Source organism: Arvicola amphibius, chromosome 5, assembly GCF_903992535.2.
Source record: "Arvicola amphibius chromosome 5, mArvAmp1.2, whole genome shotgun sequence".
Taxonomy (NCBI): domain Eukaryota; kingdom Metazoa; phylum Chordata; class Mammalia; order Rodentia; family Cricetidae; genus Arvicola; species Arvicola amphibius.
Genome location: NC_052051.1, coordinates 42,995,257 through 43,022,919, shown reverse-complemented (window position 1 = coordinate 43,022,919; position 27,663 = coordinate 42,995,257). Strand labels below are relative to the sequence as shown.

At 44.8% G+C, this 27,663-nt stretch overlaps 1 protein-coding gene across 1 annotated transcript; it reads left to right on the top strand.

Annotated features, from left to right (window-relative positions):
• Positions 1-24,918, top strand: Chgb (chromogranin B). The gene is made up of 6 exons (XM_038330865.1): positions 1-1,225; positions 1,914-2,040; positions 16,752-16,798; positions 17,260-17,353; positions 22,189-23,945; positions 24,635-24,918. Exons 3-6 carry the CDS (start codon positions 16,796-16,798, stop codon positions 24,710-24,712), a joined length of 1,932 nt encoding a protein of 643 aa, XP_038186793.1. The 5' UTR covers positions 1-1,225; positions 1,914-2,040; positions 16,752-16,795; the 3' UTR covers positions 24,713-24,918.
• Positions 24,919-27,663: the final 2,745 nt, after the last annotated feature.

The following is a 27,663-nucleotide window of genomic DNA, read 5'->3' as shown; positions in this document are numbered from 1 at the left end:
CACTGACTATGGTAGCTGTGAATCTCAGCTGGCCAGCGCCGCACGTGAAATCTGGGAACTTTAGAACAGCAACATAAACTAAGCATTAAGCAGAAGGGACCCCTAAAGGAGCGGGAGCAAAGGACCCCACCATGACCTTCATCCTCCCTGCACAAGACCCTGGAAGAAGCTGTATTCTGGGCTATCGATTTCCCTGTCAGTCGACGTTCTGGGTATCGTCAGGGAGAAATGAACTCTGACCGACTTTAATACTTCAATGGGGCCATGAGTTGCTAAAGGAATTAGCCAGAAGGATGGATACCAGGTTTCTAAAAACAGGTGAGCTGTGTGGATATGTGGCCAGCAGGAACACAGCCAAAGGTACACCTCAGAGACACTCCAGGTAGGATGTCCCTAACTCTTGCCCTTCTCTGAGGGGCAGTAAATGAAAAGTCCTGCCACTTGAATTTGGCTAGCAGAGCCTACAGTCGCGACCAATTAGGGCATTCCTTACCCTCTGTCTGATGCATTCTGTCTCCAGACAAGCAGCAATATTTTGGGTGCCATGTTTGCAAAGGCTTTAACCTCATTAAAAAGGAAACAATTTCTTTTTGTGTATTGGTGGCACCTTTACTGTCACCTGACCCAATTCTAAAGGGAAACCAAGCACAATGGATCTACCTGATGTTGTGCTAACCTCAGTGTGACCATTCAAATCTCTTCTCCGAGGTTCCGTCAGCACTTGAGTTGCCCGTGAAAGTGTGCCAGGCTACTAGCCAGCAGGCTGGGCAGGGCAGATGTGGACCTTAGATTTGCTGCCCTCTGCACTTCAGTGTATTTCTGATGATGCTAAAATTCCATAATGGAAGATGGGGTTGTGTGGTTTAGTAACATGAGGCCGCAGCTGACACTGTGACCGCAGTTCCCTGAGGCTCAAAGTTTGGCTGTTGCTGTGAAAAGGTGCCCTTGACTTTCCTGGCTTGACAAACATGGTCTCCTCTGCTTTCTGATTGCCTCAGTGGATGGCATGGTGTAAAATAACGAGCTGGAAAGACCTCCAGTGCCTGTGAGTCCAGTTTAGGTTCCTCTCAGAAACAGATCCAGGGGAGCAAATGCAAATGAAAGCAGTTTTTCTTCCTACAGAGATGAGGCACTGGGACCGAGACTGGAAGCCAGGAAGATGTTACCACGCGAGTGGGCACTAGAGGGGAATCCAGCTGGGAGACTTTGGCAGCTAGGGCAGAAAGTAAGCATATGGAGTGGGGGTGGGAGATAGCTGGGTTCTTTGTTTTTGCTCTTTGGGGACCCACCACCCAGCTCCCAAATAAATACACAGATACTTATTCTTACTTAATGAATGTCCATCCTTAGTGTGGCTTGTTTCTAGCTTTTGTAACTAAATTATCCTATTTCCCTTTAACTACATTTTGCCTCTGGGCTTTTTACCTTTCTTTATATTTCCTTTTTACTCCTTAGCTGGTTGTGTGACTGGGTAGGTGGCCCTGGCGTCCTCTTTCTCCTTCTCCTTCTCTGTCTTTTCTCTCCCTCACTCTTGCCTTGAACCTAGATTTCTCTTTCTATTTATTCTCTGTGCCCAGCAGTCCCCACCTATCCTTTCCCTTGTCTAGCTATTGGCTGTTCTGTTCTTTATTAGTCCAATCAGGTGTTTTAGACAGGCAAAGTCACACAGCTTCACAGAGTTAAAACAAATGCAACATAAAAGAATGCAGCACATCTGTGCATCATTAAATGAATATTCCACAGTGTAAACAAATGTAACACATCTTAAACTAATACTGCACAATGGACGGGGTGGGGTGGGTGCTGTAAACCCCAGTTCCTGTCAGTCTGGTAGAAGCTGGGAAGACACTCATTTTTAATACTACACTGCAGTGTTCAGAACCTTAACTACCAGACAATTCCCTTCCATATAGAGACAGTTGCTGCCAGTTGGAATGAAGGCTGGAATTCACAGAACCTGAGGACTCAAAATGGCTGGAAAAGTCACCCTCATCACCGGATACCCTGAAGTCACTTTCTTCCTCTAGTCGAACAGTTTGGGTAAGAACGACAGCTTGCCGTACAGGAAGACTCTTGTATGGTAGAAACTAATGAACGCTTGTTTGTCGTGGTGTTAGGCTCAAGCCCAAGACCTTGGGCCAGCAGTCCTCCAACCTCAATTCTCATACTCTGGCACACACACACATGCACACGCACATGCATGCACACACACACGTTCATGCACACACATGCACACACATGGTGGGTAAAATAATACAGTTTTAAAGTATATGTTAAGAAAAAGCAAAACCTAAATAAAACAAAAACTTCTGTGCTTACCCTTGCTTGGATTCCAGGTTCACTTTTTTAATGAATGGCTTAATGATTTCCTTATCAATCCTCTCACTTGGCTTGATGTAATCCACCTGCCTCTGTCCAAGTCTTTGTTCTAGGACACAACATGGATGCTCTATAGTGATGCCCTTTGAACCCTAGTATTAGTACCCTCCTGAAATAGATGGTAAGATCCCCCAACATCTCTGCAAGTGATGACCAGCAAAAGACCCAGCCAACAAGGTCATTCGACATTCCAACAGGCAGCTAGAATTTTATTTATTATTTTTATCAGACTCAGAGGACGATTAAATATTCTATTAAAAAAATTGTGCCGGGGCTGTTTCAGGAGATGTTCCAGTGGTTAAGTACCACTCTTGCAGAGGACCTAAATTCTATTCTCAGCACCCTCATCAGAAGGCTACTCTGAAACTCTACTTTCCTTTCTCCCTCTGGGCTAGAAGTTGGCACCTGTTGGAAGAGATTTAGTCTGATAAGCCTTGATACTCCTGTTTACATCCAGAGCTGAGGTACCACTCAACTCTTCGTATTTGCCAAAGATTCTCTGTCCTGTGAATTCTGTGAAGTTTGACTCCACTGTGCTTCTGGAATGGTGTGGGAGACAGGAAAGACCAAATTTAGTAAATGTTCTAGCATTTTCTTTGTGTCTTATAGGATCATGTGTCTTGTAAAGGTCAAAATAGATTGTGTTGAGATGAGCATATGCATTGGTGACACGCCATTTTAGACAGTGTCATGTTTATGTGGCAATATAAAATTGGTATTTTTTTTCTTTTTTTTACCTTTATGAGAGAAGGTAAAAGAAATGAAAGGCAAGTAGGGACAGAGGGGCGGGGGAGTGATCCTTTAGCAAAAATTACATTTGCATATTTGTTACTCAAAACAAAAACGTGGGCAATTATATCTTGAGAGCACTTAAGGTATGCATATTTACTTAGCAGTAATGGTTCCTCAAGGGCCATTATGAATTAGTGGGAAATGAAATATTCATAGGTAGATAAAACTACAATTCTCCCATGTAAAGTTTTCCCTGGACATTCCACCTACAGAACACAGTTCTGTTAGGGAAGAGCTGCCGGGGGCTGCTGAGCTCTATGGTCCCATCAATAACTTTCATGCCGGCATCAGCAGGAGGAGGCTGCCTCACAGAGCAAAGTCATCAAATCTCAAACTCACAAGGCAGAACCAACTGACATTTTATGGCTCCTTGGGATGAGAGCAGAGACTGGCAACAGAATTCAGCAGCCAGAGGGGGGAAAATGGGGAACCCAAAACCATCAGGACAGAACTACTGGGGAACTCTCCCTAACGGCTCTGTTAGCTCGAGAGTGGCATGACTTAAGAGTCATGGCCACTCATTCTGGTGGGTAATGGAAACGCCACATTTTTAAAGGGTTGTTTTATAATGTAGCCGAATAGCAAATCTCCTTAGGAAGACAGTTGTATCCACAGGCTTCTTCATAGCAAGGGGATAAAGAGGCTGTGGGCAGGCACCAGGGACACGGAGAAGTGGTACTGGGAGATGGGAAGATCCCCCAAGAGAGCAGGACAGAGGTCTCAGCCTCCTGCCGCTCAGCACTGGAGGACTGCAGACTTTCTTTGTCTTTTTTTTTAAGTTAGAATTTTTTTTTTCCATTTTACATACCAACCCAAATACCCCTTCCTCCCTTTCTCCTGCCCCACCTCTCCTCTTTCCCACCCTCCAGAGGAGGTCAGACCTCCTTTGGGGAGGCAACAAAGTCTGGCAAATGTTCCTTTAAATCTGACTGGGGATTGAATGGGACCTGACAGAGGCTAGGCGAGTGCTCAGCCTCTGAGATACACCCCAGGTCTTTGTTTCCTTCTTAGTCTGAGTCAGGATCTCACTGAATTGCCCAAGCTGGACTGGAACTCACTCTGTAGACTAGCTCTTAATCTTGCCATCTTCTTGATCCCGAATCCAAAATGAGTGGAACTACAGGTTTGTGCTCTCAGGACTGGCCAGATTTCATGGTTTCCCCTAGCTTCCTTCTGCTTTGTGGCTAGGAAGAACCCAAGGCCACCCAATCCTTGCATTGATTCTACCTGGGAGACTCTTTCTGCATTGCTGTGCACCCATCTGCTTTATACAACATGCAAACATTTTTCTTTTTTTAAAAAAACATTTATCTATCTATCTATCTATCTATCTATCTATCTATCTATCTATCTATCTATCTATCTATCTATCTATCTATGCATTGATATTTTGCCTGCATGTATGTCTGTGTAAAGGTGTCAGATCTTGGAGTTACAGGCAGTTGTGAGCTGCCATGTGGGTGCTGGGAACTGAACCAGGTCCTTTAGAAGAGCAGCCAGTGCAGTGCTCTTAACTGCTAAGCCATCTCTCTAGCCCCATACATGTTAGCATTTTTCAACCTACGCTGCGCACACAACATTTTGTTGAACTGGGAGGGTACATTGAGAGAACAGCTTCCATCTTATCTCAGGTTCTGCCAACTCTCCCTTCTTGGTCAATAGACAATGTCCCAGGCCTCTCATTAACTCCAAACCACCCAACAGACAATTTTAAACCTGAATTCCCACATAGGTGTGGGTGTGTACAATCTCTCCCTGCTCTCTTGTGAAGCTTGAAGTCAAAGAAAACTGAAGTGTCCTCTCATGTGGTCGCACTGGTCTGGTCTTTTCGCTAGAGTTTCTAGGGGAAAAAAATACCAAAATTAAGAAAAATTAGTGTGATTTGAGTGGAGACAGTGTCCTCCCAGTGAGGTTAATTCCTTTCCTGTCTTGTCTCTGGGTATTACCAATGAGTCAGCAAACAATAAACTCTGCCAGACTTTGTTGACTCTCCAAGGGAGGCCTTACCTCCTCTGAGGAGTGGATGTGGGGTGGAAAGGGGGAAGGCAGGGAGGGGGGTGGGAGAAGGGGAGGGAGGGGGAACTGGGGTTAGTATGTAAAAATGAAAAGACCGCTTTGTCTTTGGGGACAAACTTTACATAGATGTGGGAAGGAAGTGACATGTGCTGGCCTCACTGTGTCCTGGTACTAAGATGGCGATCCTGCCAGCTTTGCGGAGTTCATATTATGTGATGTTCACACACACCCATTGAAATCTCAGTCCCGGAAATACTTATTTCAGAACACTAGAAACGTGTACAGGAGCTGATGGGACAAGTTCAGCCAAGCGTTCACAACATATTGATTCATAGTTCTTCTAAGCTGGGAACAATCCAATCCAAACACTCACCAACAGCAGCGTGGATAAACTGTTCCACACCATAGTACGGAACACTACACAGAATCGGAGAGCATGAACACCGCTCTCTATAGACAGATGGGCAGATCTCAGTGATGCCACACTGTCCTTAAGGGCTCAGGCTCAAAAGGGCACAGGCGACGTGGTGCTATTTATACAAAATTTGAGAACAGACTAAAGGATTCTGTGGTGTTAGATATTGGAAGTGCAGTTCTATTCGTTGGGAGTGTTGAATAAAAGGGATGGGGGAGCTTTCTGGGTTCTGGGAATGTTCTGGATCTGGACGGTAACTACATGGGTACATGTGTTAAACTTTAATCACCTATAGATGTAAGATCTGTGGACTGCACCAGTTAATTCATTTAATATGTTCAATTTTTAGGATGAAAATTCTTAAAATTAATTTTACAAAGAGAACGAATCTCAGCCCTGCCTTTTGCCACTGCACCATCATGTTTTTTGGTTTGTTTGTTTGTTTATTTGTTTTTTGGTCTTTTATTTTAGTCTCATCTGTAAAGGGAGAACTAAACATTTGGTCCTATAACATTAATTTTAAAACCTTATTGTAACACATATAAAAGTGCTTTGTAAACCAAGTCACGTTGCCCAGTGAGTGTGTATTAATGGGAGAATATACAAAGGTCATAAACACCCTTCATTTTAGATACTCCGGTTACGAACTGCATGGTTAGTAATATCAAGTGGTAATTTGTCAAAAGCACGAAGGGCTCGTCAAACTTACCATACTCAAAGCATAGGTGACCCTTCACCCCTTTCTGTCTCCTTCTCCTCCTCCCTCCCCCTTTTCCTCTTCCTCTGTTTATTAGCTGGGACAGGGACATCATACAGAGGACAACTTGGAGGAATCTGTTCTCTCTTTCTGCCTGGAGATCGAATGCAGGCTGTCAGGATGGATGGCAAGGGGCTTTACCCAAAGGGACATCTCACCAGCCCCCCCCCACTGTCAGTGTCTTGCTTCCTCTCAAATGTACTAAAGAACAGATGAATCGTTTCACATGTCTCATCCTATGCAAGCCTCAACTGAGGAACACCCCTGCTGTGTTACACATGACCTGGCTTCACCTCCTGACTTTCCTTGAGAAATGGTCATTTTCTTAAAATATATCTGCATGAAAGTTGTGTGGTGTTACATTATTCACAGTTTGGTGGATTTTAAAAAAAGTAAAACCTTTCTTGAGACTGGAATGGGCTTGCTACTTCTTAATTATTTCAAAATACATCAAAAATCTTATCTGCTAGAGAAACTGGATATAGTAGGTATTCCAGAATCAAATTTATCCAGGGAACGTTACTAGCTGACATAAGGCTCAGGTCGGGGAGGGGGCGGGGATGAAGTCAGAGTCACTAGAGATAAAGGTCTATCCTGGTGGCTGCCAACAAAGGGAATTCTGTGGACATATACCTGCAGGGCAACAGTTTCCATGGCTGCACCATCCCCTGGCAGGCCACGCTCTCACCTTTAATCTCCAGCCTTGTGGCGCTAATGCTGTGATTAATCTAAGGATTTACCAAAGCCGCAGTCAGCTAGCCTTACAAACAAATGAGTTAGTGAATTGGAAAACAAGAATCCAGAGTTAGAGCCCAGACTCCAAGGTGGTTTGATCTGTTTGCCGTTTGTTTGCTTGCTTTCCAATTTTCTCTCTGATCTTATCTGTCTCATTGGGAGACTGGCTTTTATAAATGATTTTTCCTGGTTTGCCCTGCTGTTTCCAGGTAGCTTCAGTTGCTAAGAGGCACTAGCTTTAAGAAAACAAAAAACAAACAAACAAAAAATAACAAATAACAAAACGCTGAGTAATTCTCCCCCTCCTCCTCTTTGGAAAGAAACCATTGCATCTCTGGCAGGAGCAGCCTCTCTCATTTCCAGCTGCTGCCCAGCAGCCTTCTTGCCTTCTTATCCCTACGTATTATTTTCAGTACCAAATTCCCTTTGTTGATTTCATTTTCAAGGGTGATCATTTCAGAAGTCGTGTACAAAACCACCTTCTTAAATACTGGGCCCTGGAGCTGCGTTTATTCCGCCGCAGTTCTAGGAAGGAATTCCGGGGAAATACTGTTTCCCGTGACTTCTTTTTCTAGTATTTTGTTGTGTTATCTGAGATAATATTATATCCGGAATATTATCAACAATCAAAAAGTTAAATCTTACCAGGCATGGTGGTGCACACCTTTAATCCCAGCCCTTGGGAGGCAGAGGCAGGTGGATCTCTGTGAGTTCAAGGCCGGTATGATCTACAGAGCAAGTTCCAGAACAGCTACCCAGCTGTTAAAATATAGTGTCATTCCTGTTAAAATCCCAGCCGGGTTTTTAAGTGAAAATTGACCATTGATTTAACACTTTGTATGGAAATATAAAGGACTGAGAAGAGCCAACCAGCTTCCTAGCAAAAACGAGATGAGATGGCCTTTGCCCTCAGATGAAGACAGTCTTTAAAATGACGCGATGCAGAGAAAGCGAGTGCCGAGTCAGGGAGAAGACAGGCCTGGGATGGAGCACAGCTGGGCCAAGCAGTCTGCAGAAACATCCACACAGCACAAACTCTGCTTTCTTTTTCAAGGTGAAATCATAGGGGAGTTATGAAGGGCCATGTCAAAGCAGGATTCCCAGGGCAGCCAAACTATGATATCATTAAAAACTGTGACCATGTCCCTCTCTCAGAGTCTAAGCCCTGGTTCCTTTAGTGTTCCTCTTTCTTTTTGTCTCCAAAAAAAACCGCACATGCTGGCAGTCTCCTCCCAGCGTCCGTCACTCCCGTACAGAGAAATCTAAAAGTGGATGTAGAAACTGGCTGTTGGCCAGGGCTGCCCTTTGCCCTCAACTAATTGGCAATGATGAAAATAGCATTCCTTCACCAAGGTTATCTTAATAAACAAAAACACAGCCCAAACCCACCCTGAGAAGCCAAAAGAGGGTTCTAGCATTGCTTAATCATGGTCCTCTAGGGAAAAAGAAGAAAGAGAAAGTATTGGGAAACTGGGGTGCAAATACTTCAGGGACATAGCAGTTGTAAATAACTACAGATAGTTAGCACATTTTAAAGAGTAGTATTAACCCTTGTGTAATGTCAACAACAGAGAGAACCTCTCCTGGACGCCCCTTCTCTCCCTCCTGTGCTCTTTTCTTTCTAGCCCAGGCTAGCCTGGGGTTCCACCACACCAAGCACAGCTCCTGTTTTCGGTATCCACTGCTTAACAGAGATTCTAAGCAAATTCTTTTGAATCACAAACATTCGCTTTTGTTTGTTTTGAAAGAATTTCAGGTTTCATAAAAAATGCAAAAATAGTATGCTGTTGTAGTATACTGTTTATCATAATTGCCCAAATGTTTATTATTAGTTTTTCTTTACTTAGCCAGGCATAGTGTTGCTCATTTTTTATATCAGCACTCAAGAGGCAGAGGCAGGAGGATCTCTGTGAGTTTTAGCTTACCCTGGTTTACATAGTGAGTCAAGAAGGAGAGAGAGAGAAAGAGAGAGAGAGAGAGAGAGAGAGAGAGAGAGAGAGAGAGAGAGAGAGAGATCTTTCTTTCTCTTTCTCTTCTGGTTCCACAGATACATACAGTTTAGACATTATCTGTTCATGTTCAGTCCAAGAGCCACACCATACACAACCAATCTCAAACACAGAAATGGCATTAAGAAACCCTGGTCACAGGGCTGGAGAGATGGCTCAGAGGTTAAGAGCATTGCCTGCTCTTCCAAAGGTCCTGAGTTCAATTCCCAGCAACCACATGGTGGCTCACAACCATCTGTAATAGGGTCTGGTGCCCTCTTCTGGCTTGCAGACATACACACAGACAGAATACTGTATACATAATAAATAAATAAATATTTTTTAAAAAAAGAAACCCTGGTCACAAAGATAGGAATCTCTTAAAGGAGTCGAACATGCGCTTTGGCAAGAAGCACAAAAAGAAAGGCCTGAGGAAGATGCAGGCAAATCAGTGAGAAGGCAGTGAGCACAGGTGCAGACGCCATCAAGGCTCTTGTGAAGCCCATGACGGTCAAGATCAAGATGCCAATGGCTCCAGCTGCAAACTCAGCTGTCTTGCTTCTATTGTTCATCCCAAATTTGGGAAGTGGATTAGAAGCTTCATGGCCAAGGGTAGTAGACTTTGCCAACTAAAGCCCAAGCTCAAACCAAGGCAGAGGCCGCAGCTCCAGTTCAGGTTCCCAAAGGTGCCCAGGCCCCTTTGAAGCCCCATAGAAAAGGTTTCTATTGACAATGTGAAGGCAGATGAACTGGTGTGACACACCTACACTATCTGCAGATGGTCAAAACCCTATGCTGTTTTTACAAACTTTGGGCAAGATCTGTTAAAAAAAACTTGAAAATGTTTGAGTGATTTTTTTCTTTCTTTTCCTTATATTTTTCTCAAAATTTGAGACTTGAAGTCTTGATATGCATTTTCTAAAAACAAAGAACATTTTTTGAATATTCAAGGAACTTGCCTCAACATCAGCAAAGAATTACCAACACAGCTATAGGTACAGGTCACAGTGGTGGGGGTTCGGAGAACATGGCAGGATGACCCATTGAAATGTGACACATGGTTGAAAACAGAACTAGAACTTGGCAGGCAGAAGCAAGTGGATATCTGTGAGTTTTGGGTCAGCCTGGTCTACAGAGTGAGTTCCAAGACAGGAAAAAAGAAGTCACTCCTGAAAATGGGAATGGTGTAATGAACTGGGGAAAACATCTGGTCAAAAAGCCCTGGGTCACAAGACTTGGTGCTTTTGCAGGTCTTTTACGCAGCACTGGCCTCTCTAGTGTAACATGCTGTCTCTTCTCACACATCCTCTGCTTCTATGTGTACTCTAGGTGGGCAAGAGTTTCCAGTCTGTCTTTGCCAATAAGCGTCTTTCATGTTCACATTTTACGTTTAAATTTTTCTGAAAGACTTATTTACTTTTATGTGGATGGATGTTTTGCCTACATATATGTCTGTTTACATTTGTGCAGTTCCCAAGGGGGCCAGAAGAGGGGTCAGATTCCTTGGAGTTGAAGTTACAGATAGTAGATTGTTAGCCACAATGTCGGTGCTGAGAATTGAACCTAGTTCCTCTGGAAGTGCAGCAAATGCTCTTAACCATTGAGCCATCTCTCCGCCCCCCCCCACCCCGTTTTGTTTCTTTTGTGTGTGTGTGTGTGTGTGTGTGTGTGTGTGTGTAGTGGGGGTGCATGAGTGGAGGTCGGAGGACAACCTTGTAGAATTGGTTCTTCCCCTCCACCTTTAAATGGGTTTGAATTCCAGTGAGCAGGCTTGCATTGTTGTGGCTTAGTCACTAGAGAAGTCTGCTCAGACATGGCTTTAAGTCAATAGATAGTTTTTATTAGGTAACTGGGGACCACAACAGGTGTTCAGGATCCCAGTGTAGCCCCAAGCCTTTCTCTGGGTGAACTTTTAAGCGCAAAAATTATGTTCTAGGTTGACATCCTTCAGTTAACAATAATTTAGCCAGAAGTGGAACTACAGAAGCCAGAAAGTAAGAATTAAGACATTTAGGGACTTTCCCAAAACCATGGACTTGGATGGATTAGGCCTGGGCTTTAGTTTTGGCAGGTGGTACTATCTATGTGCTGGGGTTTTCAGCCTGAATGGCATTGCCAGCATTGAGTCTAGGGTGGGGCGGGCACTTAGGTCTGGGGCCCTGTATCAGCATGGCAAGCACTCTCCCTGCTGCGCCAAATCCCCAGACCCTCACGTATCAGTCTTGATGTTGGTTTCTCTAGTTTCTACTCCCACCACAAGACAGTAGGGTCATGTGGTCTTTATGCCTTTTCAGATTTTAGCAGTTGTCTCAGAAATATTATTTTCAAGACATTTCTGATCTTCTGGGGTTGATGATATAGAACAGTGGTAAGGTGCTCGCCTGCATGCCCACGGCCCTATCTTCTCCCTGCCAATGCAGAAAAACACAAACAAAAATTTAAAAGCATATATTCTATAGCTGCGGTTTTGGTAAAAATAATCTTCCAGGAAGATGCATCTGTCTGTATACTCAGCACATGCAAAAAGAATCTGAGGCTCTTCAGGAAAAGGAACTGGAGATCCCTTTTTGGTTGTCTCAGTAGACAGCTTCATCACCTAACTGAGGAGATCTCAAGTCAAGTCTCACTGTTCCTCAGAATCTGTTATCAGAGCAGATTGTAGCTCTTCTGAGCAGGATGCTTGCCTGTGCTTTCTCCTGATTCCTTATTAGGCTAACAGAATCCATGTCAAAAATAATCTGGAAGATGTTATCACCTCCCTTGCACACATAGCTTAAAAATGCATTGCTATCTCAATTTAAAAGTAGGCAAAGATGAACAGGTTTTCAAGGATTTACTAGTTCCTACAACGTGGTTACTTCATACCCATACCCTGGCCTCCGGCTATGCCCATGTTATAAAGGAGTAACTAAAGGCCCAAAGGGGGTGGGGGAGTAACAACCTAAATAAATGTCTATCAGGAAGAGCTAGTTAAATACCAATATACCCATTCAGTGCAACACAGTGTGGCTATCCAAGAGGAATAGGAAGAGGGGGGAGGGGGAAAGGGAGTGAAAGAGGAATAGTGCCAGTTACATATATGTTCTAAACTAAATTAGGCCTAAGCCACAGAAAGTGCTTACAGAGGGAACTGAACTTAGAAACTGCAGTTAAAATAGAGAGATAATTTTACAGAGCTTCCTTTTGGCCTGTCTGATTATTTTTGTTGTTGTTCTTTTGTTTTTCGAGACAGGGTTTCTCTGTAGCTTTTGGAGCCTGTCCTGGAATAGCTCTTGTATACCAACTCACAGAGATCTGCCTGCCTCTGCCTCCTGAGTGCTGGGATTAAAGGTGTGCGCCACCACCGCCCGGGCTACTGATTTTTTTTCTTAAAGCCCATCTGAATAAGCTATGTATGTGGGGTGGGAGGTGTCCACGAATGGAAGACAGAGACATAGATGGGAACACAGATATACGGACCTAACATCTGGACCAAGAGCAGGTTATAGATTCCTAGCTGCACACTCTAGGTTTACAGCCATCACTCTCTTGTAAAGGCCTAAGAACCGCCTGTGTGTCCCAAGCAAGGATCTTCCTCAGCTGGGCAGAGGAGACACAACGCTGACCTCGTCGTTTACACACATCAGAATCACACGTATCCACCACAGTCTCAACCTCGCCTCTGCAGGCTCTAAGATGTGTGAGGGGGAGCTGGAGCGCAGGCGCCGTGCAATCCGAGTTGCCCCTCCTTGCCTGGGACAAACAACACCTGGCATCCCCGCATCCCCGCCTGCGCCTCCTGGACCCAGCGCAGGGCCACGCTCACTGGCTGAGGTTCTGCCCGCTGGCACCGCCCCGGGGCTGCTCCGTGACGTCAGGGCTGAGCAAGGGGCGCCCACGCTCGCCGCTCGCCCCCGGGCGCTGCACCCGGCCTGCCCTTTATAAGAGCCAGGCTTGCGTTCACCACGCCACAGCTGCTCTGCAGAGCCCGCACCCGCTGTGCTCCTTCTGCTTACAGCTGGCGAGAGGAGCCATGCAGACCGCCGTGCTCCTCGGCCTCCTAGGCGCCGCAGCTCTGGCCGGTGAGTGGCTTTCAGCACCACGGACAGCTACTGGACCTGGTCCCAGAGCCCCGGGATGGAAACGCTAGGTTTCATCCTTTACCTGACTGGCCTCTTTTCTCCCTTGTATCCCTTGCCTCACTGCTGTGAGTTGGGGAAACAAGAGCTTCCCAACCTTTTCCTGCTCTCCCCGCGGGGTCTGTGCGGCCCTTGAGAGCAAAGCCGCCTTCTGTGTTCTCTGCAAAATTGTCAAGCTCTCTATAGGACTTGTAGTCTGATTCTCTCTGTGTGACTCTTGACAGCACTGGGGCCGCAGTGGGGTGGAAATGCATGCAGTTGGCACCTGCAGAATTTCCTCTATTATTATAAAGATGCCGCGTTAGAACCAGACCCGTGTGCATATAAGGCATTTTCCTCAGCACGTCCTGTGTGTGCAGGTCTTCGTGTGTCTATGTTTACAGGGCTAACATATTTATGCTTTGTATTTATGTATCTAGATAGAGGTAATTCACTTTTAAGTCGACAGGCTTTTAATTTATGAATGGAAACCTCACTGGATATTTATTTTGTACTCTAGAAATAAAAATAACAAGACTGTGTAATAGCTATAAAAGTACCTCCGGAGTAGTAAACTAATGTTTCAGGCAATTTTGGAGGATGAAAACAGAAGGAGTTAACAAATGATGATTCGTGTGGTAGAAGATTGTGGTGTTGAATTTCAAATTATGCTAAATTTACTCAGTGATCTCTGATGACTTGAAGAGTGTGTTTGTGTTGGGATACTGATAAGCAAGTACAGCACCAAATTAAGCTAGCATTTTTCTCTTTGGCTCTTCGGCCTCAGAAAAGTGCTGTGTTCAGAGACCAAGATTCCTAACTAGGCTTGACTCTATAAATATAAACCTTTGATTGACAGGAATTCAATGCTTGACAAAAACGAAAGCCAAAGGTAATTTATTTTAATGCAGTCACAATGTTCTCAATTTTTAAAAATCATTCCTGTGAATAACCAATACATGTTCTCAATCTGATTAAAGAAGCCAAACTGAATAATTTAGAATTTTTAAAGTCCAAAGTATTTCAGAAAAGCCTTGCTGAAGAGGTCACAGTGATGCTATACATTGTGTTCTAGATTACAAAACAGTAACATTTTTGTAACTTAATTGTGGTGGTTAAACATTTTCATACCTCCTATGAGGGGATAAAGCTCATACTTAAGAGTGACTAAAACGGAGTTATGGTACCTTCTCATATTTTAGACTATAATTCACACATTATGTAGCCTATCTCTTGAAAGTGGCTGACTCAGTGGTGTATAAGCTATCTACAGATGTTACTGTCTCCACTACCAAATTTCAGGACATGCTCACCACCCCAGAAAGACACCCTGTATCTTAGCAATCACCTCCCCATTTCTCTTCCCCAAATCAGGCAATGAGGGACTCCAAGTGGTTTGTTATTTAGCAAAATCTTGGTTGGTAGGGAGCCCTCGGGAAGTTATCTAGTTCATTTTCTACCACTAAGAGCTTATAGAAGGAGATCCACAACTGTGTATGGATCATGCACTTTAAAGATTAATATGAATGAACTAACTGTAGGATATCTATGTCCTTACCATATGCAGAAGGATTTTTTGATATGTAGATCTTGTTTAACTTGCAACTTAGTTGAATTTGGGGTGCCCATGGTTTACTAGCAGGAGAACAGGATTAATCTATTTTGCAACTGTATAGTTCTATGGATGCTGACATTTCAGAAGTTATTCCCAGATTTGTTATTTGATTCTTTTTACCACTTGATTATTTCACTTTTTCATAAGTGTTAAATTTATTTCTTATTTGCTACAACATAAGTTGAAACAGTTTGGGGAGTTCAATATATCTCTAATTATTACTTTGCTATCATAGATTCTATAGGAAGAAATGCGTGTGACTTAGCAGTCTCACCGAGGTACACACTGTGCCTTCATAAGCAAACCCTAGTTCCTTTCTATTAAGAAGAGTCTGAGGAGCCTCCCTGGGGGAAACAGGGATGTTCTATAATAGTAAGCTGTAAACTGTTAATTGTCTAGGACAATGGGACCTCCCTTGACCATCAAATCTGACAAGGGTTAATACTTTGGCTGTATGGGTAAGTACTGCCTTAAGTTGGGGACAACAATAGACAACTGTATTGTGGAGCGGCATTGCTACAGATGGTCTGGGGCTGAACTGGGAAAGGGTGACTTCTTTGTCATCAGGGAGTAATTCTTCCACAGTTACTTTCCAGAGAATTTCACAGATTTCAGGTGGGGAAAAAAAAGTGCCAAAGTGAGGATGTTCTCAAGATAGCAGTCATTCAGAGCATAAAGGACTAGCCCAGGGCAGGGGCTGCAGTTCAGTGCGGGGGTGGGGGGACATTAGGTGATTATCTGTCCTCTGTGAGGACCTGGTCTCAATCTTCAGCACTAATGAAAAGGGAAAACATCAACAGAACCCCCCACAGTCATATGACCCTGAGCGCCAAAAGTTGGCCTGCTAGGTCTTACCTAACCTGTGTTTGAGGAAGAACCTGGGGTCTTTCCTTGTAGCTTGTTAGGCACTTTTCAAACATTTTTCAATGACCCTAAAAAGCTAGATAATAGTGGGCTGGAGAACTTGATACTTTAGTGGTGTTTACACAATTGTATACAATGCAGGGAAACATAATATTAAAACAGATGTAGAAGCAAACTGTTTAAGCAAAAGTTTTGAGTGATCAAGGATCTAATATCCATGTTTTTTTTGGTTGTTGTTGAGGTTGGTTTTTGTTTGTTGGTTTTGTTTTGTTGGTTTTGTTTTTATTTGTTTTTGAGATAGTGTCTTTCTATGCAGTCCTGGAAGTTATGCAGACCAAGCTGGCCTTGAATTCACTCATGAAGATCCTTCTGCCTTTGCTTTTAGAGTGCTGTGATTAAAGCTGCGTGAGCATCATCATGCCTAGTCTTTAATAGCTGTGTTTTCATAAAGTGAGTTTAGATCACCATGCCTAGTCTTTAATAGCTGTGTTTTCATAAAGTGAGTTTAGATCACCATGCCTAGTCTCTAATAGCTGTGTTTTCATAAAGTGAGTTTAGGGGAGATTTTCTTGGGCACAGGAATAGCAGATAGGGCCATAGATCTGTAGCCACTCAGTGTGAACAGAGGGAAAGGCTTACAGAGGGTACCTGATTCTATTTCAACTTAAAAAAATTATTGTAGCACAGAACACAGACACTACACAGAGTGCGTATACAGCCTAACAAACTTTTCACAAACGTAGGACAATTGTGCAACCAGCACAAGACATGGTAAGCTGCCAAAACTTAAGAAGCCCCCTCATCTGTGGTCTGCATTTGATTTATATAGGCTGTAAGGCAGCATTTCTTTCCAAATGTTTGAGGCATTGCTTGGAGAAACAGCTGTGTATGCTTGTGACTCCACACAAGTCTGTGCATGTGCACACGTGTGTACAAGCAACTCGGAAATGATGACCAATGTCATCATGCCAACTGTGGGTTCTGCTTAGTATTCCTTCTGCAGTCCCCTCAAAGAAGGCAGGGTGTTTTGCAAATTTGGCATCAAGCCTCCAAGAAGTCAATTCAAGACATTTTCCATTTTTCTCCTTCAAAGCTGTCAGCTCAGCTCCAGTGGATAACAGGAATCGCGATGAAGAAATGGTAAGTTGAAATGCTGGTCTAGAGTCTTGACTTGTGTGTACAGCCTAGACTGTCTCACTCCCTTTGACAGCTCCCTCCCCCGTGTTGACTTACAAAGCCAACGTTTTGTCTCTTAGAGACAAGAGATACCCCCCCCCCCCCCCCCCCGCCGCCGCCCCGTAGTAAGGACACACATTCTTCCCAGAGTGTTTAGTCCTCCCGCGGACAGAGGCAATGTCCCTGGAAGCATTAGACATGGGTCTTTATTTCCCTCCTTTGGGCTATCACCAGGCAATGACTTCTTTCATTTTGTAGTGTAGTACCCTGGGAGGCTTCCTCATGGTCCTGCCAGTCTGTGTCCTGGCCCTGAGGGTCCTCCATCAGTTCTAGGCACACACTCAAGCCTCTTGTGACAGAAGCTCCTGGTTGAATTGTGTTCTTGTGACACCAACTTCCCAACACACTCTTGTGTTTTCTCATAGGTGACCCGTTGCATTATTGAAGTCCTCTCAAGTGCTCTGTCCAAGTCCAGTGTTCCAACTGTCACCCCTGAGTGCCGGCAAGTCCTGAAGAAGAGTAAGTGTGCCATCATCCAGATAGACCTTTGTGTCTGTGTGAATCTTCTTCCTGCAGCCTCTGCCTCACCTGCAATTGCATCCTTGTGGTTTAATTCTACAGCTAGTGTTGATGGGCTAGAGTGGTAGAAAAACAAGTCATATCACTTCTGTCTGATAGTGGGAAGATCATTTTTTTAAAAAAAAAAGTGGTTTTTTTTTTCTAGGCTTATTTTTTCAAAGAAGGAATTGTGGTTGACTGTAGTCTTTGAGCTGTCCATCAATTCTTAAATTCTTTGGTTTCCTATCTTTAAAAAAATGTAAAGCAGGTCTTCCTTTGGGTGGAGAGGGGTGTGAGAAGTGCTTGCTTGTGGGTAGATGAGGTGGCTGAGGAAGGGTTGGAAGCTAAGAGGAGGTCAGGACCGGAGAACTGCTCTAGGCCAGTGGAGTATTTTCTCTGTGCTAACCTGCTTCTGTGGAAAACAAAGTTTGAACAGTGGTGTAAGCAGTATCTCCTGTTACCAGATTTTACAAAACTAGACAGTTCTTGTCATTTGGGAAGTCACACCAATTCAAACAAATGCTGTCCTTGTGAACACCTTCCACTGCTTGGTAGTTTTTAGTCTATCTGGAAACAGCGAGTTCTTTCTTTTTACCTCTTGGATCTCTCATGATAAGACAAACACTCTTGTGGCTGCTGCACGTGGGGTTTGTACATAAAGTGATACAGCAGTAACCATGGACAATTGGCTCGGACGTAACCTGGGTTAACTTACCCTGCTCAGAATCATCAAAGTTATGGGGGTGTGTCCTGAGACATGAGAACACCCATTAAACTGTGAATGGAAGCTTCCCTACCACTCCAGGCAAGGTGTTTCTCTTTTCTTTTTTTCTTTCTTTTTTTTTGTTTTTTTGGTTTTTCAAGATAGGGTTTTTTTTTCTGTAGCTTTTGGAGCCTCTCCTGGAACTCACTCTGTAGACCAGGCTGGCCTCGAACTCACAGAGAGCCGCCTGCCTCTGCCTCCCAAGAGCTGGGATTAAAGACGTGTGCCACCACCACCCAGCTCGCATTCATTTTTCTCAAGTTTATTTTCTGCTTATACAGGCAGCAGTTCTAAGTCATCACAGGAAGTACTTTGCTGCTACCTTTCCCTGTCCTCATTTGCCCGATGAATTTTGCAAAGGGAATGGTCTGTCATAGAAGGTCACCAGATATCCACGAATACTGAGGGGGATGAGAAGTGTTACCGAATGCCAGACTCTCCTTACCTCCAAAGTCAAGTACTCAGCCCTCAGGCTGTAGTCATAGTAATTCCAGCTTGCTGATTGTGGGTCTGTTAATCCTGCACCCGAGAACAAAACAGCTGGTTCAGATCTCTAACAAGACACTGGACAGATAGAGGCAGGAGGGGCAGGAAGATGGAAGTGTTCCTGCAGGGTTACAGCTTCAAATATCACTCAAGCTAGACACAAAAGCATGAAGGAGCAAGAAAGACTAGAGCAGAAGAGAAGCAGTGCAGAGTGGGCCCCTTCTGAGGACCCACTTTGCAGCAGCAGCAGCAGCAGCAGCAGCAGCAGCAGCACAATCCGCTTCTTAGGGCAGCAGCACAGCCCAGCAGCATTGAGGGCCAGTGGAGCGTGTGTTGCTTGGCTTTCAATCTTCTAGGGGCGACTACGCACACTCTCTGTTACCAGATTTTGCTATTTAGACTTTGCAAATTTCAAAGGAAGTCACAGAGATCCTCCTGCCTCTCTCTTCCATGTACTGGGATTAAAGGTACGTACCACCACCACCCTGCTTAAAATCTTGACTGTTTAAAGTGGCATCTGATATTTAAATATTGCCTCCGAAGTATAGGTCAAAGGGAACTCAGTTCTAGGCCACACCATCCTGTCCTGTTGTAGTTTTCTCTCTCCTGGCCTTGTCTTCTTTCTCCTGAGCCAATGGGCAGACTCACATGTGCAGCTGAGTGGGGGAAATGCCCTGCTTGGCCCGTGTCCCACCCCAAGTCCAGGCTCACCCCCACTCTCCTGCCCTCAGTAAAACAAGTATTTGGGAAGAAGGGAAGAATTGTGGGTTTTTTTTTTTTTTTTTGGTTTTTCTGTTTTGTTTTGTTTTTGGCGTAAAGAGACTTTATAGAAAAGTTCAGTTTCTTACCAGGTACAAGCTTTCTCTGGTCAGGGTTGGCCAAGGTTGATCTGGTCAGCTTTGAAACAGGATGGATGAGACGTGCTCCCTTTTTAATCTGGAAGCAAGGGTGAGCTGCACACTTCAGTGTTACAGAGTGCCAAAGCCTTCATGGGCTAATCAGCCCCTTTTCAATCTCACCTGCTGGGCATAGAGCTAAATTTAGGGCAAAGTGCTCAGCTCCAGGTACCAGCTGCCACAGGCAATACACATTTAACTCAAAAGAGATAAAAATATTTCTGTTCTTGACACTCAAGACCTAAATCAGGTAGGAAGAGGAGCATGTGGCCTCTGTTGTCCTCCAGTAAACTCTGAGAATAACATGAGCATCTGTCTGAGTCAGCTGTCCCACTCCTTGGCAACATGGCCACCTTCTGACTATGTCCTCCTGTGTGAAGGGCGGTTGTGTTTCTCATGTATCCTCTTGTTAGGACCTTGCTCCCATCGTGAGGGCTCCACCCTCAGGACCTGAAAATCTTCAAAGGTCTCAACTCCCCAAACTATCACAGCATTGTGCTATTTAGTATTTCAACACAAGAATTTGGAAAGGCAGCACAAGAAGTGAAGGATACCACCCAAAGCCTCCTTGCTTTCTTATGCCTGCCTGATTAGTCCTGCCCCAGCACTGTATATAATACAAGGGGCCACCTTTTCTCTTCTTTCTTTCTTTCTTTCTTTCTTTCTTTCTTTCTTTCTTTCTTTCTTTCTTTTTTTCTTCCTTTCTTCCTTTTTTTTGGGGGGGGCAAGGTTTTGCTTTGTTATTTAGGCTGTCTTAAATTCACTTTGTAGCCCAAACTGATGTAGAACGCATAATCCTCTGGGCATCATCATGGTCTCTTACATGGCGCAGGGCTGTGACCAATGAACTGGTTCTCAGATGTTTGTAGAAGACAAACCTGCAGCTTTGTAAACATGAGAACGTTATCATCATGCCAGGCTGTGCTTTAACAAAGAGGTACAAACCAGTTGTAATTTTTTTTTATTTTTTATTTTTTGGTTTTTTTGAGACAAGGTTTCTCTGTAGCTTTGGTGCCTGTCCTGGAACTAGCTCTTGTAGACCAGGCTGGCCTCAAACTCACAGAGATCTGCCTGCCTCTGCCTACTGAGTGCTGGGATTAAAGTCATGTGCCACCACTGCCCAGCTGCAATTTCTTGATGTTTTGTAAAATAAATAAATTTTGTTCTTTGTAAATATCAGTTCATAATGACTCATATAATCTGTTCCTGGTACGCTTGTCCCGTAATCAACTCCTGTCTAAAAACAAACAAAAAGGCCCATCAGCGCTGTTCAAAAGAAATGTAGTATGAACTACAAATATAATTTCAAATTTTATAGTGGACACATTAAAAAACTTAAGAAATGCAAGTGAAATTAATGTCAACATTCTATCTAATTTTGTCTAATGTACTTATTTTATCCATTTAGTATTACCCAATCTATAAAAATGTTATTTTAACACATTCGCTGATTTTGTATGAAGTCTAAGGCCTCAAGTCTCAGTTTACTTGAGCCTCATCTCGAGTGTTCCACAGCCACAGGGAACTGGTGGTTCTCATGACAGGTGGCGTTGGCGTTGACCCTTAGCTGCCAGTGACCTTGGCTTCGGGTCTTCTATCTGAACTGGTAAGAGAGGTTGAAACCTAAGCCCCTCCCAGCTAACAACAAAGACAGCGTGTTCTCCACACCTCTTTCCATAGGGTGTCCTTGGGGAGGATGTCGTAAGGACTTACTGACATTTGGGAAAGATGAAAGAGCACAGCAAAATGTCAGCTACATCTTCTGCTGCTGACTTGTGAAATGTGGAGACAACCCAGGGTCCTGAAACTTATCGTCAGCATCAACGAACATGTGGACTGGGTGGGACCTAAGCGAAGAAAGAAAGAAGCCCTTTCCATTCTTAGCACCAGTTACAGCCGTGAATCATATAATGATCTGAAAAGGCTCTCAGTGAGCCTTTTTGCTGCTGTACAAATATCAGTGATTGTATCTGCAGAAACCAAGAGGGTTATGACTCATATGATATGATGACATCATATGATATGGTGGCGTGGGACCACTGTGAAACTCGCAGTCCATTGTGGGTTGAAATACACAGTACACGACTGAGTTAGGCTAAGCTGTCCTTTCCTGCTGGATAGGGTCCACACAATTGACTATATAACAAGGTCTGATAAATAATTAAATTTTAAATCCTCCTTTGAATCGCAATAGTCCCTCTTTTGGCTACTTAATGTTGTTTAGTTGGATTATAGTCAGAGCCATTCATGTCCACAGGGCTAACTTTGCCACCTTATTCAAATATGGAAAAAACAGTCCTGAATTATATCCCTTCTGGGTCTCGTTATCTTCTATACCTGCAAAACAAGGAGGCTGAACCAGAAGAATTCTAAGTTCTTCTGGCTCTAAATTCCAGTCTTCCATAAAGTTCCATCTGTTTGATCATTGACAAGTAGAGATGCTAGGTCAGTACTGTGAAAACTTAAACCTGCAGAGAGCCCATTGGATTTAAACACAGCCTAAGAACTTCCATAGCATCAGCTTCTCAAAGAACTGAATCTATCCTCTATTGTGGAACTATTTTCCAGCATCCTCGGGATTTTTTGCGATCACTGAGGCTAGTACTTGAGGCTCACGCATTTCTGCAGTTGTGTTTATATTTTCATTACAGGTGGGAAAGAGGTCCAAGGTGAAGAAAGAGGTGAAAATGAGAACTCAAAGTTTGAAGTACGATTGCTAAGAGACCCAGCTGATGCCTCAGTAGCCCACTGGTCCTCCAGTAGGGAGGAAACAGGAGCTCCAGGAGAAGACACTCAAGGCCAGACAAAGACAGACAATGAGAAGTGGGTAGAAGGAGGAGGGCACAGCCGAGAGGGAGTAGACAAGCTGCAGGAGAGCCTCCATCCCTCCAACCAACAAGAGTCCAAAGAAGCAAAGATACACCATTCGGAAGAGAGTGGGGGAGAGGAAAGGGAGGAAGGAGAAGGCAAGAATTACCCAAAAGGAGAGCACAGGGAAGATGCTGGAGAAGAGAAATACCTCGAAGCTCAAGGAGAGAAACAGAGCACCTTCTCCAACAAAAGAAGCAACACTACGGGTAAGAAAAAAGAGGAGTCCTGGAGCAGACCAGATACACACTCTGTGGGGCTCAACGAGAAGACACACAGCCGGGAACAAGGCAGCCAGGAGAGTGGAGAGGAGGCAAGGAGGCAGGAGAAACAACCCCAGGAGCTTAGCAACCACGACCAGAGCGAAGAAGAATCTGAAGAAGTTGAGGAAGACGGGACCTCTGAAGTAACCAAACGAAGGCCCAGACATCACCATGGGAGAAGCCGGCCCAACAAGTCTTCTCAAGAAGGGCATCCTGTATTGGAGGAAAGGAGACATGGCCCTGAGGAGTCAGAGGAGGCAGATGTGACCACAGCTAGTTTAGGAGAAAAGAGGGGCCACCATTCAACCCACTACAGGCCTTCAGAGGAGGAACCTGAATATGGGGAAGAAATGAGAAGCTATCCAGGCTTCCAGGTTCCCGAGGGCCTCTGGGGACCACAGTATGGGGGCAGAGGAAGTGAAGAGGACAGAGCTCCAAGAACTCAGAGTGAGGAGAGCCAGGAAAAACAGTACCAGAAAAGCCAGGCCAACTCTGAATTTGAAAGCATGGCAAACAGACACGGTGAAGAAACTGAGGAAAGGAGGGGCTATGAAGGGGCAAAGGGAGGCCAACACAGAGGTCGGGGAGGTGAGCCAGGTGCCTATTCTGCCCCTGACAGCAGAGAAGAGAAAAGGTTCCTGGGTGAAGGACATTACCCTGTTCACGAAGGCCCCATAGATAAGGCAAAAAGATATCCACAAAGCAAATGGCGAGAACAGGAGAACACCTACCTCAACTATGGTGAGGAAGGGGACCAAGGGAAATGGTGGCAACAGGAAGAGCTGCTAGACCCGGAAGAAAGCAGGGAGGAAGTGAGGTTTCCAGACAGACAATACGCACCCTATCCCACCGCTGAGAAGAGGAAGAGGTTAGGGATGCTATTCAACCCCTACTTTGACCCTCTCCAGTGGAAGAATAGTGATTTTGAGAAAAAAGACCACCCAGATGACAACTTCCGCGAAGGCGAAGATGGAAATGGGTTGACCTTGGCTGAGAAGAATTTCTTCCCGGAGTACAATTACGAGTGGTGGGAGAAAAGGCCCTTCTCGGAGGATGTGAACTGGGGATACGAGAAGAGAAGCTTTGACAGGGCCCCTCATCTGGACTTTAAAAGGCAATATGATGACGGAGTGGCTGAACTGGACCAGCTCCTTCACTACAGGAAGAAGTCGGCCGAATTTCCGGACTTCTACAACTCGGAGGAGCAGGCGGGGCCTCGCCAGGAGGCAGAAGATGAAAAGGGCAAGGCTGACCAGAGAATTCTGACCGAGGAAGAGGTACAGTATGAGGCTTTTGCTTAAAATTAGATGATGATGATGATGATGATGAAGAAGGTTGATATTAGCATCGTCATGTCTGATAATGGGGAGAAACGGGTGGGAAACTGCTCTGGGGAAATGTGGGTACCCAGGTCACAGCAGGGCTGATTATCAGCCCCCGACCAGCATGGCGCACATCCTTGCCCTTATCTCTCTTAGACATGTATCACGTCTTTCTTAGAGAACTTGGAAAACGACTGTCTGGGATCTAGCCCCAGAGTCTGTCTGGTGAGTGCCAAGTGCTGCCTGGGCACGCAGTAAGCTTTAGTTCTTAGTCACCTGGTGCCCGCAAGGGGTTCCAATGCTCATGCTGACCGCCCAAAGAGCACCTTTCCCTAACCCGATCGTGTCAGATGGTGCTTCTCAGCTTGAAAGCGTATCAGAGTCACAGGAATTTCTGATCCCCCACCCCTGCCCCATGTTTCTCATACGGTAATTTGGCATGGGCCCCAGGAATCTTCATTCCTGGGCAGTTAGTTGCTTGGGGGGACCAAACTGCTGATCAGGAGAGCACACATTGAAGACCCCTGATGTTGGCTGACTCAGACAGCCTCTACTATACCTAAATCTCCCCGTCCCTTTTCCTTTGAGCTCCCTGAACTGGAGCGTGGGAATTGACTTCAGCGCTCCACTTTTCTGTTTCCCAGAAAAAAGAATTGGAGAACCTGGCTGCCATGGATCTGGAGCTGCAGAAGATAGCGGAAAAGTTCAGTCAGCGGGGCTGACGGTCCAAGAGTCGGTCGGAGAGACTGAAGGATACCACCGATTCACCCAAAGGCAGAAAGGCAGAGCTTAGTATTCATTAAACATTTGATGCAGTTGGAAATACCATTTATCTTTGCCAGAATGCTAATGCTGTGTGACTAGACTGACGTGTAGCATATCCTCTCTGTGAAATAGATGTTCACACGCCTGTGGCGATGACCGTGTAACTGGCTTTGAAACATAAACAATAAAAGATTTACCTGAAACTAAATCCTTCTTGGTGTTTAGCTTTTCGAGGGGTTAGTTAGGAAAAGTGAGATTATGAAATTCATTCTTCTAAGTATATTCTCAAAGATCGCTTTAGGAGTTGTAGGCATTCAAGTGAGTAACAGGAAAAAAAAAAGCAAAATTTCTGAAGTAAAATATTGCAAGATGCAAAGAAATATATTGAGAATAAAACATCTAATTTCTACCCTGGTAGAGATCAGGCAGATCTGAAGAACCCATCTTAAGAAAACATTATTTAATTATTGGATTATTTGATTATTAAAATTGCATTTGGTTTATTCAGTGTGTATGTGTGCACTCACATGTGTGTGTGTGTGTGTGTGTGTGTGTTGGTTGTTCAGAAAACAGACAACCTTCACGAATTGGTTCTCTGAGATCACAGTCAGGTCGACCAGCTTAGTAGTAAGTGCCTGCCTTTCCCATAGTGCCATTTCACCAGCCCAAAACATGGCTTTGAAAATTCTGCAAAGCCGAAGAGAGAAGGCAGGTCAGTGTAGAGGGCTTGTCTGGCATGTAGGAGGCTCGGGGTTTCCTAGCCAGGACTGAAAAAGACTGGCAAAGAGCATGGAGTGAGACAGGACAAAAAAGAAATGTAGCTGAACTCCCTCTTAAAAGTCTACAGCAAACTGCTCGTGAGGCTGAGACAGGAGAACAAGCCCCGGAGCTCGAGGCCAGCCTAAGCAATATATTGAAAACCCATCTTAAGAGAAATACAAACAATTAGACCTCAACAAACCGGAGAGCTTCAGGGGTAGGTGGTCAAGGACTGGGCCGAGTAGAAAGCCTGGATAATGAAAAGAACTCTGGACTGGGAATATGAACGCCTGGTGTGAGGCCCTCCCTCGGGGCGTGCCTGATTCCTGCCAGGTATGCAGAACTCGTCTCTGTGACTGCGTCTGAGCAGCTGTGCGGTTTCTAGTGCGGTTTTTTTTCCATCTCTGGTTTTCAGGCTAGATAAAACAAAGGTATCGCTCTCAGAAGGTTATTTCTAACCAGAGTTTATGCAAAGCAGTACAATGCCTGCTGTGAATGAATGGCGTGGGGGTAAGGTTGGCCGCTGCTATTATTGTCCTAGTAGCTTCTTAGTCCAAGATCATCTGACAGCCGCCTTCTCTGTCTTTGGCCAATCACCTCATTCCACATCAATAGCAGCTTTGACTAGGTCATTTTTATTGTTTTCTGTTCAGATAAAGACCTGTTTGCCGGAAGCTGGTAAAAAAAAGTCTGAGGGCTGCAGGTGATTTTTATTAACACAGGAGGGCCTGGACTTTAATTAAGCCAGATTCTTTCCAGATGAATCATGAGTGAACGGAGACTTTATTACACAGGGGGCCAAGCTCTCCGGTGCTGGTCAAATGGTGCTAAATACAGGCTCACGTTTCAGACCTCTCACTGTCTCCTTTCTGGAGTCTCTCTTCCTGGCTGTGGGATTATGATTAGCTGCACGCAATGACCAATGGAACATGTGCAGGGCCCGTGACTATTGAAAGCTGTCCTCATTCCTTCACTGTCCTTCGAGTCAGAAGTCCTAAATCAGGTGCTGGCAGGGTCACGCTTCCTAAGTCTGCCGAGGTGGCTCCTTCTTGCTCGTGTAGCTCCAGTGGCCCCTGGTGATTCTTGACTGGTGACGGTATTACACCACACTCTGCCTTCCTTTACATGCCACCTTCTGTTGCCAGTCTCCATCTCCTCACACGACACTATTGACGGGAAGGACTCCAGTCACTGTGTACTGACCTGTCTCTCTCCAGTATGGCCTCATCTTAACCAACCGCATCCACAATAACCTTATGGCCAAGTAGCATCCCATTCTGAGGTCCCGGGGGTTGGGACATCCGCGAAGGTTTTTCTGAGCACACAATTCAAACCATGATATGACAGGCCAGAAAAGAACAAAACAAAACGAAAAACAAGTCAGCTCCCACCTCCCCCGAGCAGATCACTCTATAGAAGGTACATTCTATTCTGCCTTCCAGACTGTCTCAGCAGTAACCTGCTTGATAATGTATCCTTTGCCTGCTGGTTGCCTTTCCCACTCTAGTCCAGTGCCGACAGGTAAACTTGGAGGTATTTCCCAGAGTCATCTTCCACATTAACTGTCTCTCCTCACATTCTAATGTTAGATTTGCTCCTGGTGGTTCATGACCTAAGAAACAGTCCACACTCAAGACTTGTATTGTAAATGTAAATTGTAATAGATCAGACACGTGCCCCACAGCCCAGTGTTATGGCCTAGGAAACTCTGAGCACACAGGCTGAGTTATGTGGTCCTTGCTGTCTTCTTGACTGGAGTTGGCATGACCAGGAGTTTCAGGCATACCTCTGGGCAGACTAGTAGTGTTTCCAGAGGTTTAGCAGAGAGGGCGAGACCCACCCTGAGTGTGGGTGGCATGGTCCCTGACAGGCTGGACAGAGGAGCTCAGGTGAAATGAACTGTGACAAAAAGAAGAAAGTTTTGCCGGGCGGTGGTGGCACACGCCTTTAATCCCAGCACTCGGGAGGCAGAGGCAGGCGGATCTCTGTGAGTTCGAGACCAGCCTGGTCTACAAGAGCTAGTTCCAGGACAGGCTCCAAAGCCACAGAGAAACCCTGTCTCAAAAAACCAAAAAAAAAAAAAAAAAAAAAAAAAAAAAAAAAAAAAAAAAAAAAGAAGAAGAAGAAAGTTGGCTCAGTGCCAGTTTCC

Coding starts and splice junctions, on each gene's coding strand:
- Chgb (XM_038330865.1), top strand. Junction 17,354..22,188: donor CCGGCAAGTCCTGAAGAAGA/GTAAGTGTGCCA, acceptor TTTTCATTACAG/GTGGGAAAGAGGTCCAAGGT. Junction 23,946..24,634: donor GAATTCTGACCGAGGAAGAG/GTACAGTATGAG, acceptor TCTGTTTCCCAG/AAAAAAGAATTGGAGAACCT.